Here is a 14,199-nt window from a genome sequence, read left to right on the forward strand (position 1 = left end):
CCCCTTTGTAGTTTCTGTTTCCCCAACCTTCATGTCTGATGACCAAAGAGACTGTGGAATCAAGGGCATTGTGTAGAATCTTTCATTCAGCAAGATAGTTTTGGGTCCACTTAAGTCCTGTCTGTAACATGACATGTAACTGCATGTTACTGAGCAGTGTGTCTGAGTGTGGATGTAGTACAGTGTATCTGTCCATTTGTTCACTGAAGGGTATCTGAGCTGCTGCTGATACCTTTTGGGCAATACTGTGGTCTTTGGAGATTCTGCTCCAAGACTGAACCCAGGGTATGCGGGGAGGGGGGGGGCGAAAACTACAATGTCAGTGAGAACTAAACTTCAATCTGAATGGTATTAGGAAAGGAATGCATGTGTTCTGATAGTAACTTGCTTTTTTACTCCATCTTGAAAATTCTTCTTCCCAAACAAACTCTAGACAATATATGAGTTACATTTTGAGGGTCACATTGCATTTCTTGAGAAGACAAATAAGAATCAGAGCCATTCTGATAACACATGAGAAATCACATGGTTTCTCTCAGGCTTGGAATGTCATGCTGACTAGGGAGAGCAGCTGGAACTGAGTAACCACAGCAATGCTAGGCTGTCAGTCAGGTTCTCTGATGTGCAGTCTGTAAAGCAAAGATGGGAGACATGTAGCACTCGAGCACTCCATACTTTCTCAAGGAACAGTGACCTGAAAAGCATCTCAGGAACTAAACATAAACAGTTAGTCTGGTGAACCTTGAGTCTTGTTTCATGAAACCGAAGTTAGGAGTTCGTATAGAGAGTTAGAATTTGTGTAGGTGGTTATGTCTTCAGTGATACCAGCCAGAGTTTTGCAAGAGAAGAACTGGTACTAACGTCACTTCATGCCTGACCTTGGTTCAATAACAAGACATCTGTCCTTGTGTGATTCATTTGCAGGGGCAACTATTCTGCTTTGAATTTTCTCCGAGGTCTTAAATCAGCTAATAGTGTAAAGAGCTGTCTTTGTAGCTGAGAATACTGTTATTTTTTTGTGTCAGTCTGAGCTATGAAAAAAATCTTAGTATTATTTCTATTCATCAAAATTATACAGTTTAAGAAAAAAATCATCTTCCTGACCATCCACAGATATACATGTGCCCAGAAAGTGTAAAACACACCACCAATTGGCTGTAGGAAGAATCCCATAGCTGTTATTTTTAGGGAAGAGTTGTAGCAGCACATGAGAAAATTACAGACAGAAGCAAAGCAGCATCTATAGACGGTGGCCCTGTAAGCCTTGCTTGACGAGCTTCCTCCATCAGGGAGTTATTTATCTGGTGGGTTGACTTTATGAATATCAGTTGTCATCTGCTCTCTATTCTTATGGTCTCTGGCAGGGCAATTTTAAGTTTTAATATTTATTTAGTATTTTTGAATAGAAGAATGATACATTTGAAAAGCAAATCTCTCCAGGTGGTGGTTGCTCATGCTTTTAATCCCAGCACTTAAGAGGCAGAGGCAGGTGGATCTCTGTGAGTTCAAGGCCAGCCTGGTCTACAAAGGGAGTTCCAAGACAGCCAGGACTGTTAAACAGAGAAACCCTGTCTTGACTGTCCCCTTCCCCACAACAACAACCATAAAAAAGAAAAAAAAAACAAACAGACAAACAAACAAAAAACAAGTCTCTCTTGCTTGAGCCCCATGTTTCCCCGTGTCTTGGGATGCATCTTTCTAGTCTCTCCAGATACATTTTGGCTTCTCTAAAATGTAATGCACCAGTACCCTGACCAGGTCTGCAGCTACAATGGACTGTAAAGCCCCAAGGGAGGCAGCTGGCCTCAGAGGGTCCTCTCTGCTCTGCCATGGAAGAGCTTCCTGTAGCTGAAACTCCCCTCTCCCACTGAGGCACTTTCACAGCATGGGGTAGATGATAGCGAGCCCTGTTGGGAGTGGTTCTCCTGCCTCTTTTCAAGGGAACAGCGCTTTTGCTCTTGTGCTGTTCTGTTACCCTTTCCTCTGTCTCAGGCTCAGAGGTCCAGCTCTTCTCCACATGAGTGGCCCTGGAGGACACTTGACGCAAACATGCTTGGGTCTCATCATCTGTTGATGGGATATATCATGTTAGTAGATTATCTTGCCCTGAATTATCCTTGATGCTTTGAGAAAAAAAATGCTACATGGCAATATGTTTTAATACTTTGCTGGCTTTGGCTAGATAGTATCATATTGATTTTTTTATTAGTAATGTTGAAATATGGCCTGTTTTTATTGTATACTTTTTGTTCAGATTCATGTACCAGGATGCTAAAATGCTATTATTTAACCCATTATATATGTATGTTAGTGCTGTATATAAGTGGTGTACATAACAATGGAAGGACATTGGAATCCCTTTCCAATCCCATAAATGCAGCTGGTGCTTGAATCTAATCTGATTCTGGAATGTACACTCTCTGCCAGTATCTTACAGTATCATCCTGCCTGTCTATTTCTCTCATCCAAGTACCACCCAGGCCTGACCCTGCTGCACTTCTGAGACCAGATGAGATCAGATGCATTTGGGGCAGCCATGTACTGGCTGTCTGTTTCTAAATGCTTTAAGACAGCTTAGAGGACAATGACTTCAGAAGGTGGAGACTCATAGAGCCAAGAAATCTATCCAAGCAATTAGTGGAGGGTCCTGGGGACCATGGAAGTGATGGCCTGGTGTAGATGTTCCACCAGGAAGCTCCTTGAAGCACACAGCATGGTGCCGATAGTGAGGAAGAAAATCTGTGCTATCGGTTTATAAGGGCCAGCCACTTTCCTCATCTAACTAAATCCCAGCGTCGTGAAAATTGATGTGTTTCCTAACAATGAACATTCATTTGCACAGTCATCCATTTGGTGTGGTGCTCAATTTGATTCTACCTTCTGTTCATTAGGGATGGATCCTATAGAGGTGCCTCTTGAGGAAAATGGCAAACGGGCTCAGATTCGCCAGAGCAGAGTGTGTACAGACAGGTGAGGCTCTGGAGCAGGTAACACGCATGGCCACAGTGGCCACAGGGAGGAGAGAGCTTTGCTCTGAGCAATGGACCTCCTCACACCTTCTGTTCTGTCTGCCACATACTCCACCCGACCACACTGGCTTCTCTGTATCCTTCACACCTAAGCTGCACAGCTTCATTTTCAAGTCTGTGTTTGCTATTTTCTCTGCCTGCCGTGTTCTTCCCTGTGTAAGCCTCCTAAGGCTCATTCCCTGCTCCCATCAGTCTTACTTCCAACAGGAAAGTTTGGGCCTTGTACCCTTGTGGCCTAAATTAGACCTGCACCTAAGAACGTGGAATAGCAGATTTTTCAATCACGAAAAACCTGTCCAAGCTAATACCAACCAACCTTCTCCCTCAATAAAATATACAACTATATTGAGCCAGGCAGTGGTGGTGCACACCTGTAGTCCCAGCACTCGGGAGGCAGAGGCAGGTGGATCTCTGTGAGTTTGAGGCCAGCCTGGTCTACAAAGTGAGTTCCAGGACAGGCTCAAAGCTACAGAGAAACCCTGTCTCGAAAAACCGAGGAAAAAAATATATCTATATCTATATCTATATCTATATCTATATCTATATCTATCTATCTATCTATCTATCTATCTATCTATCTATCTATCTATAGAGAGAACTATGGACAGTTCACTAGAGACTTGTATATAATAAGCAGAAGCTGGGAGACAATTAGGTCAAAAAAATGCTTGCCACTCAAGCATGAGGAAGAAGATGGGTATAATGTTATGCCCTTTTAATCCCAGCACGGAGAGGAGGAGGCAAGTGATCCCTGGTGTTTGCTGGCCAGCCAGCCTAGCCTAAGTAATGCATTCCAGGTTCCAGGAGAGACTGTTACAAAACCATGGGGTGGAGGATGGCTCAGTGGTTAATAACACTTGCTGCTCTTCAAAGGACCCGACTTTGGCTCCCAGTACCCACATGATGGTTTATAATCATCTATAACTCCAGGGGACCTGACACCTTCCTTTGAGTGCAGCAGATACCAGATATATAGGTGATATACATACATGTACTCAGGCAAATGCTCAGGTTCATAAAAATAAAGAATAAATAAATCTTCAAAAGAGACATATACTTAACAAATTGAAGTTTTTAAAGAAATAAAGGTGGATGGCTCCTGAGGAACGATACCCAAGTTTGACCTCTGGCGTCCACACAGACACACATATGCTCATGTGCCTACACACATATGTATACCCCCACATGCAAACATGCATACCTACCTACCCATTGCCCACCCAATAACTTCAAGACTGTGAATTATCTATTAATTATTGCAAACCTTCTGATGGAAAGAAACACAGATAGGTTCAGTAGACGGGGTGGCACTACATGAATAACAAATGTGTTTCCTTTGCAACTGCTGTGAATTCATGTGATAAGATTTGCTAAAGCTACATCCAAATTGAGGCATGACTATGCCAGTTACTTTTTCTTTCTTTCTTTCTTTTTTTTTCTTTTGTTTTTTCGAGACAGGGTTTCTCTGTGTAGCTTTGGAGCCTTTCCTGGAACTCACTCTGTAGACCAGGCTGGCCTCGAACTCACAGAGATCCTCCTGGCTCTGCCTCCCGAGTGCTGGGATGAAAGGTGTGCGCCACCACCACCACCCAGCGTCAGTTGCTTTTTCAATACTGTGACCAAACACTTGGGAAGAGCTCCATAGTGGGGCGGGGTTTATTCTGGCATATTGTTTGAGGGTTCAGTTGCTCAGGACTGGGAAGGATTTGTGTCAGAAATGGCTGCCGGAGTTCAAGGGTACCCAATCGAAACTTGACAGGGAGGAGGCAGAGCCAGGGCAATGTAGCTGTTGTGGTAGTTTTCTCCTATCTCCCTCTTACAGTCACCAGCCTGTGGTGGTATTGTGTTCCCTAAAATATTGTGCACCCTAATAAACTTATCTGGGATCAAAGAACAGAACAGCCACTAGATACAGAGGCTAGAAAATGGTGGCACTCTCACCTTTAATCCTAGCATTCCAGAGGCAGAAATCCCTCTGGATCTCTGTGAGTTCAAGGCCACATTGGAAACAGCCAGGCATGGTGACACACGCCTTTAATCCCAAGAAATGAGCCTTTAATCCCAGGGAGTGATGGCAGAAAGCAGAAAGATATATAAGGCATGAAGACCAGAAACTAGAAGCTTTGGGCTGGTTAAGCTTTTAGGCTTTTAGCAACAGTTCAGCTGAGACCCATTCAGATGAGGACACAGAGGCTTCCAGTCTGAGGAAAACAGGATCAGCTGAGGAATTGGCAAGGTGAGGAAGCTGTGGTTTCTTCTGCTTCTCTGATCTTTCAGTGTTCACCCCAATACCTGGCTCAGGTTTGATTTTATTAATAAGTACCTTTAAGATTCATGCTACACCAGCCCCTGGGGTTGATGCTAGCCATAATCAGGGTGTGATTTCCTTCCCTCAGATGATCTTGCTGGAAGCACCCTCATGGAAACACCCTCACAGGCATGCCCAAAGGGGTGACTCACTAATGTCCTAGTGTTTTTATTCCAATCAACATGCCAGTCAGAATTAGGCACAGAGTCCCAACGTGACAGGCAAGAATCCCTCCAGGACTTTGAGTACCACACCACTAGGAAAGAAGAGAAAGGTGTTAATGTGATCTGGACGGCCAATTGCATGTCTTTCATCTTGGCAGCTGAGGTGTTGAGCACAAGCTATGTCTTCTCGCTAGTAGTATTTGTACCAATTTAACAGCTTTGACAATTTAAACATTCATTCCAGTACTTTTTCATCGGGACAATGAATTTCAGGCAAACATTTTTTTTTTCCATATTGCTATACTCAAACCTTCTGACAGAAAGAACTATATTCACATAGGGATATGTGCAGTTATTTTCATTACTTATTTGTATGTATGTGTGTGTGTGTGTGTGTGTGTGTGTGTGTGTGTGTGTATGCATGTGCCATAGCATATGTATAGAAGCCAAAGGAAAACTTGTAGGAGTTGGTTTTTTTCCTCCACCATGTGGATTCTGGGGATGGACTCAGGTTGTCAGGCTTGGCAGTAAGTGCCTCAGCCCACTGAGCAGTCTTGCCCGTCTAGAATATGTGCAGTTTTTTTTTTTTTTTTTTTTTTTTTTTTGCTAGGTCATCAAATTTCACTTGGCTACAGCAGAGACGAATAGTGTTCTGGTTAATGATGCTTTTGAGACATCTGGAGGTTGGAGGCACTTCTGCTCAGAGATCGATCGTGATGACTGTGATCTTGGTTTCTGAAAGTATGAGGGTGAATGCTGCAAACTGGTTTCTTGGTCTGGGTCTTCCTGGAAAGGAGCCAGCTCTTTCCCCAGTAGAATTTAAGTTTTTAACAATATCTGCTTTGTAACCCTGAGATATTGTGATCTCAAGGTGAGATGTGGCCTTAAATCTTTGTGATAATACATTGTAAAAGAATCAAGCGGGGTGGTGGTGGCCCACGCCTGTAATCCCAGCACTCAGGAGGCAGAGCACACAGGTGGATCTCTGTGAGTTCGAGGCCAGCCTGGTCTACAGAGCTAGTCCAGGGCAGGTTCCAAAGCTACAGAGAAACCCTATCTCAAAAAACCAAAAAAAAAAAAAAAAAAAAAAAAGATTCTAGAGTTTTATTTTATTTCATGTGTATGTACATTGTGCATTCCTGGTGCCCTGGGAAGTCAGAAGGTCGGAAAAGGGCACCAGAACCCCTTAAGCTGGGGCTACAGACAGTTGTGAGCTGTCATGTGAGCTCTGGGAACCAAACTTGGGTCCTTTGGAAGAGCAGTAAGTACACTTAACAATTGAGCTGCTTCTCCAGCTCTACATCCCACAATTTAGAACACCAGATCAATAGATTTATTTACACTTCAGTGCCTTATAGACACAGCATTCAGTTTTGTGAACGAAACACATTAGCCCATGTGATCTGACTGAGAGAAAAGATTCCATCAGGCCTGTTGTAAAAACCAGGGCATGATTTTGAGCATAAGGCCTTATTAAGGGAAAATATCACTCTGGAAGTCTCAAATTCTGAGCTTTGTGCTCCCCAGGGTCAATCTTTAATACAAAGAAGATCTTTCGGGAGGGAGGGTTTATAAAGCTGATCAGCTCTGAAAGCCTCCCACGAGTCCCCATCCCAGATATTTTTGGACCTGGGTGAGATCCCTATTGCTTTCCAAGCCATCTGCGGCCTCAGGCTGACTGCCAGTGGGAACTTTGTAATGTTTTATTTTGTGTTCTTATTTTAATTTGGCTATTTTCTATTTGAATAATTATTTGAAGAATTGCTGCATAAAAATCCACTGTTTTGTTTTGTTTGTTTGTTTGTTTGATCAGGGTAAATACTTATGACTGTGGAGAAAACGTTTCAAAATGGCTGTCACGGTTTTTTGGCCGTCCATGTCATCTAATTAGGCAAAGTCCTAACTTCCAGCGGAATGCAAGGAAGACACCTGGAAAAGGTATTCCACTGGGATGGAGTACGGAAGGGCTGGAGAACTAGTTACTCTGCATGTGCCTTTCTCAGCCCAGGAAGTGGATTCCCAGGGCAGCGGCTCCTGACTTCACCTTGCAGCTACAGGACACATTGCAGGGTTCTAAGCTGGGAGTTTTGTGACCTCCCTTGAGGCTTGGGGTGCAGCTGCACCACAGGAGGAGACATGGGAACACAGAACCACACTGGTGCCTGGGTGCAGCAGTGGAGGTAGGCACAGAGGAGAGAAGAGGCCTGGGGCCTGCACGATATGGAATCGGAGCAGGATGGTGGGGCTTGTGACAGCTTCCAGGATGCCACTTCTGGTGCTATGCTCCTTGGGTCTCGGTGGAATTCTACCAGTTTTGTGTTTGGAGACTTTAGGAAAAAGATGAAGTTTCATTATTCCCCAGAGTAGTTTTACATTTTCATCTAAAGTTTTGAAGGTAGTTTAAACCATTACAGAAGATGTTCTACAGAACATTTTATTTTTGTTTTATGTGCTTGCATGTGTGTCTGTGTTTTGCTTGTACATATGTCTGTGCACCACTTGTGTGCGATGCCCTTAGAGGCCAGAAGAGGGAATCAGATCCCCTGGAACTGGAATTATAGACAGTTGTTAACCACTATGTGAGTGTCTGGAAATGCACCTGGGTTCTCTGGGAGAACAGCCAGTGCTCTTAACTGCTGAGCCATCTCTCCAGCCCTTCAGCGCATTTTTCTTAGTGCTATTTTGAGTTAAAACTTGTACAGGATTTTTCCCAACATTATTTCAGTACTTTGATAATCATTTGAATGTCATAGAAATTTAAATTTCATGTGTTTTCATTAAAATACGTGAGTATGTGGACATAGCTGTATCTGTTTGTATGTATATGTATGTATGTAGTTCATATATATGTCTTTTTAATGTGTATATGGCATGTGTGTTAATGCATGTGTGTTTGTGTGTATGTTGTGTGTACATGTGTATGTATATGGTGTGTTGTGTAGTGTGTGTGTATATGGTATGTATATATGATGTGTATGGTATGTGTATGTGTGTTTGTACATGTGCACCTTGCTTGAGGCAGAGTCTCTGGCTTACTCCTGCATGATAGACCTCAAGCTCCTGGGATTCTTCTGGTTTTGCCTCCCATCTCACCTGAGGTGTACAGGAATCACAGATGCACACCACTGCATCTGGCATTGCATGGGTCCTGACCATCTGAGCTGATCTTATGTCTGCAAGGCAAGCACTTTACCACTGAGCCCTCCCCAGCGTGTGTGTAGGTCTTTGTTGTTGTTGATTTTTCTTTGAGGCAGGGTTTCTCTTTGTATCCCTGGCTGTCCTGGAAATCACTCTGTAGACCAGGCTGGCCTCGAACTCACAGACGCCTGCCTCTGCCTCCAGAGTACCGGGATTAAAGGTGTGTGACATTACACCCAGTTTTTTGTTTTTTGTTTGTTTTTTTTCAAGAAAGAGTTTCTCTGTGTAGCCCTAGCCATCCTGACCATTCTAGAACTAGCTCTATAGATTAGGCTGGCTTTGAACTCAGGGATTCACCTGTCTTTGCCCCCTAGGCACGGGGGTTAAAGGTGTGCCACCATGCCCGGCATTTTATTTCTTTCCTTTTCAAACTTGTATTTCATGTCTTCTTGGTGGAATATTGCCTTAGAGTTATTTTATACATAGAAATATCTTATTGACCACCCCATATCTCTATAAAACTGATATATATAAATTGAAGCATACAAAGACTTTGAAGTTTGCTTAGATCATCTAGGTCTAAGGGTTAGGAAGTTCTTTCTGGACTAAGTTCTTATAATTTTAATAGTGTCTAGTTAATCAAAACAACATAAATATATAATTATTTTGAAAAATAATTATGGAACCTAAAGGACAAATCTTAGTGCTCTCTTACAGGACTGTCATTTGCAGACAGACCTGGTGGTGCTCAGCACCCCTCACTCCCGAGAAATCCCATGAACCAAGAATTGCTGGGGAAGAATTGGTTGGCACACTGCCACTCAGCCTTTCTTCTGAGGTCGGTGGCCGGAGCACAGGGTCCTAACACGAAAAGCCTTTCATGTCTGTCACTCGACAGCTTAATTAGGCCCTGCAGCTCCACAGCCACTGAAGGACTGGTCTGCACCTGACCTGTGGGAGGGTCTTTTGCCCAGGCTGTGGAGACTTTTATTTCCCTGGTCCTGGATCCAGGGTTTGAATGGGACTTTTGTTTGCTATGCTGGAGGTGGTCAGCCCCAGGGCAATGTGCCTTTCATCTGTGACAGGGGAGCCAGCCCTTTGTAGAGGATGACATGGAGTCATCCCTTCTTAGGCAGACCAAAGAGGACAGATGGAGTCGGACCACATACTCTGGAGACCACAGTCCCTGCTTGAAGATGCATAGGCCCCAACCCAGCCAGCCCTTTATCACCAGCTTGGATAAAAATAGAAGAATTTTACAGTTTCTTTTAATAGTTCCCCCAGCCCCCCATACTTAGGAACTTTGAAGCTTCTGTTTATTTCGCCATAAGTACCATATGCAAACCCATTGGCTGCCGGAGCATCCTCTTCTGTTTATTGGCAAAGACTGTCTGTCTGTCTGTCTGCCTGCCTGCCTGTCTCTCTCTGATGAGGTATAAAAGGCCTTTGTGGGGCTGCAGAGATGACTCAGTGGTTAGAAGCATTGGCTGCAGAGGGGCCAAGGACACCACAAGAAAACCCACAGAATCAACTAACCTGGCCTCATTGGGGCTCACAGAGACTGAACCAACAACCAGGGAGCCTGGATGGGTCTGAGTTACTCACTCTGCGTATATGTTATGGTTGTGTAGTTTGGTGTTCTTGTGGAACTCCTAACAGTGTGAGCAGAAGCTGTTTCTGATTCTTTTGCCTGCTTTTGGGACCCCTTTCCTCCTACTGGGTTGCCTCATCCCGCCTTAATATGAGGGGAGGTGCCTAGTCTCGTGGCAACTTGATATGCCATGTTTGGTTGCTATTCCTGGGAGGCCTGTGCTTTTCTGAAGGAAAATGGAGGAGGAGTGGATGGGGGAGGGAGAACTGCAGTTGGGATGTAATTTATGATAGAAGAGTTTAAAAAAAAAGCACTGGTTGCTCTTCCAGAAGACCCGGGTCCGATTTGCAGCACCCACATAGTGGCTCACAACCATCTGCCACTCCAGTCTCAGGTGATCCAATGCCCTCTTCTGGCCTCCATGGACATGTAGGCAAACACCCATATGAATTAATACACACACACACACACACACACACACACACACACACACACACATGCACACATGTATGTATGTATACACTAATATCACTGATGGAAGCTCTTTGTAAGCTTACATACATCGCAGGCCTGTCTGTCTTGCCCAGGGCAGGCAGGGTTCACTCTAGCCCTGCACTGTTGCTTCCAAGAATTGTCTCTGAGTCTGAGTGTGGTGGTGGAGCATGCCTGTAACCTGGGGAGGTAGAGGCAGGAGGATTGGGAACTTGGGGCCAGCCTGACTGTGCAAGAAGACCCTGCTTCAAGAACAAAACTCTTTGTCAGAATAACTTCACTTCAGTGTTTTATTATCTCTGGATTATTGGAAGCAGGGACCTAGTATATTCTAGGATTACCAGCCCTGGGATTACAATGGGAGCTACCTAGAAGGGCTTTTTACCTGAGTGCTGGGGATTGATTCAGGCCCTCATGCATGCACAGCATGTTTTTTCTTCTTCATCTGTCTTTGCAGAGGTCTGAGCCACACTTAGAACAATCTTGCTTTTCCCAGCGTTGTTGACATTTTCCCTGTGTGGAAGGCATCTGCCTGTAGAAAACCACAGGCCTCGGGAATGGGAGTCAGCAGCACTGCCTGGAAAGCAACCCTTCTGTCCTGCTTCCCTTTCAGGGCAGCCTCCTGGCACTGCCGCCACCCTGTCCCTGGTGAATGAGGCGCAGTATCTGCTGGTGAACACATCGAGTGTCCTGGAGCTTCAGCAGCAGCTAAATGCCAGGTTAGACTCTTTCTCTGGGGCCAGGAGACACTATAACTGTTTTCCCCAGGGGGCCTGGTGCCCACCTGGGGAGGGACGATCTGGAAGTTGGTGAGTCCAGACATTTGAGTTACAGGTGAGAAATGAAGCCCTTCCTTCCTTCCTTCCTTCCTTCCTTCCTTCCTTCCTTCCTTCCTTCCTTCCTTCCTTCCTAAATTGAGTGTTTGCATGTGCACATGCGTGCATATATGTAACACAAAATCTAATTTGGTCTTTTAATAAAAAACCCAGACCAGATATTGGGGTGAAAGCTGAAAGATCAGAGAAGCAGAGCAAGCCACAGCCACCATACCACTTCTTCTTACCTCACCAACTCCTCAGCTGAAAGAGCCTCTAGCTAAAAGACCTCTAGCCAAAAGGGTTTCAGCAGAAAGGGGCTTCCTCAGTCGAAAGCACCCCAGCTGGGCAGAGGTGCTTTAATTGATTATTTTATTGCTTTAATTTATGACTTATTATTTTAGACAAAAAGGGGAAGTGTAGTGATATGTTGTGTACCCTAATAAAATTTGCCTGAAGATCAGAGAACAGAACAAGCCACTAGATCAAACATAGATGCCAGGCAGTGGTGGCTCACACCTTTAATCCTAGCACTTGGGAGGCAGAGATCCATCTGGATCTCTGTGAGTTCAAAGCCACCCTGGACTACATGAGATTGACTCAATCTAGGAGAGAAACAGAGTCAGGCAGTGGTGGCACACACCTTTAATCCTAGTACTTGGGAATCATACACTTTTAATCTCAGCACTAGGAAAATTGAGGCAGGAAATGGGATGGGTGGGGAGAGAAAGGTGTATAAGGCGTGAGGAGACAGAAACTAAAGCCTTTTTGGCTGAGGAAGCTCATTCGGCTAGAGGTCTATCAGCTGAGGCTTTTCAGGTTGAAAAGTCTTAGAGGTAAGAGGTGGCTTGTTCCTTTGTTTCTCTGATTTTCAGACAAATTTTATTAGGGTACACAATATATCCCCACTTATATAAGTATGAGGGTATATGTGCATGCATGCACGTGGGTGTGGAGGCTAGAGATCAATCTCAGGTTTCTTTCTCAATCACTTTCCACCTTGTTTTTTTGAGACAGGGTCTCTCACTGAACCTAGAGCTCACAGAGTAGGCCAGGCCAGCCAACTCTCAAGCCCCAGGGATCTCCCTGCCTCCACCTCTCCAGCACTGGGATTACAAGTGGGTGTCATCAAGCAAGGCTTTTATGTGTGAGTGCTGGGGATCGACACAGGTACCATCTAAACCATTTCCTTAGCCCCAGATCCTGTTAATAATTCTGAGTGCTTATTTACTGCCTGTGTCCATCAGCCTACCATTACTGGAGCAAAGGCTTGGGACAATCAACTTGTAAAGAGAATGCCTGTCTTCTGGGGTGTCAGTCATGATTGGTGGCCCTATTGCCTGGGGCCTATTGTGGCCCATCACAGCAGGAGGAGAATGGAGAAGAGCTGGGGACACCCACAGTTCCCTTTAAGGATGTGTCTTCAGTGACCCAAACACCTCCTAGAAGTGCCATCTCTTAAAGTTTCCACCATTTCTAGTGGTACAATGCTGGGGATCCAGCTTCCACCATGGGCCTTTGAGGATATTTAAGGTCAAGACTATAGCATCCTCCATGGTCTCTCTTGACACTCTCGTGAAACAGGGAGAACCCCAGCTCCAAGTTTAATTATTCTATTTCTACACCTTGTTTTAATTTGTTACCAGCTCGACCTGGTTTCATTGCCCACCCTCCTACTGTCCCTGTCTCTTAGGATTCCTGCCCTACTTCAGACAAGGAGTGGTTATGAAAAGCATCTGCAGCGTGATTACAAGCAGCTTTTGTTTGTAAGATACACCTTCAGACACAGTGTCCCGGGCTGCTCACTCTACCCAGTGCTCTCCTGAGGGCCCAGATGCTTTTAGGATACCTTCTCAACTCTTGGGAAGTTCTGACCATACCAACTCCTTGCTTTTCCTTAGAGGAAACTCCAAGTAAGTTTCTAAGAGGTCTAGTGGCCGGGCAATTGATTAGAGAAAGTCACCCATCTGTTCATCACAGCTGTGAACACAGACTTCTCATTTTTAGTCCTCCAGTCAGGGAGGTAGTATGCACTCCTGGCACATCATGGGACTCTCCTTGACTTTTACTCTTTGCTTGAGATTGGCTGTTGGAGTTTCTAGTTCTTTGAGAGAACACACAATAGGATTGATTTCCTGGCTGTGGACCAAGTTTGTCTTCCTCAGGTACAGAATTGTGACATGGCTTTGGAGTTTCTGGTGTTCTGATTTTCCTCAGAACCAGGGGACCCCTCTCAGACATCCAGAACAGGAGAAAGTGGGTCCTTAATGTAGAAGGTTAGAGAAGACAGGCTTGCTGTGACCCTGGTTTCTACCAGCGGGGCATGGTTCCCACCAGCTGGTTTAGAGCAAGGCTTGCTGACCCTGAATGATGTCATTGGTAAGAGACTGAGGCAGGGGTTGGGGTTTCTCAGTATCCATTTGCAGATCGATGGGCTCCCCCATTTGCATAATAAAATAGCTTTCAGACAAGAAACCTTCCCTTTCACAAAACACAAAGGAGTTTGTACCAACTTTGAAAGTAAACCCAGAATCAAAGGACCGAAAACTGAAGTCTTCTCGAGTTGCTGGGGGTACATAGACACGGCTTGCAGTGAAGCTAGGCTGAGATCGCCCAGTCCCCGGCTTATATGTGACCCCTGCCATTTAGAAGGGATGCCACA

The 14,199-nt window shown here is 44.8% G+C and overlaps 1 protein-coding gene across 1 annotated transcript in view; it reads left to right on the forward strand.

Annotated features, from left to right (window-relative positions):
- Positions 1–14,199, forward strand: part of Mocos (molybdenum cofactor sulfurase) — a 49,486-nt gene that overhangs the window by 27,241 nt on the left and 8,046 nt on the right. Inside the window, 3 exon segments of the mRNA XM_036204245.1 lie at positions 2,892–2,970; positions 7,315–7,439; positions 11,336–11,441. Of these exon segments, the coding sequence (XP_036060138.1) occupies positions 2,892–2,970; positions 7,315–7,439; positions 11,336–11,441 (310 nt within the window).

The sequence above is a fragment of the Onychomys torridus genome, chromosome 13 (genome assembly GCF_903995425.1).
Source record: "Onychomys torridus chromosome 13, mOncTor1.1, whole genome shotgun sequence".
Classification (NCBI taxonomy): Eukaryota; Metazoa; Chordata; class Mammalia; order Rodentia; family Cricetidae; genus Onychomys; species Onychomys torridus.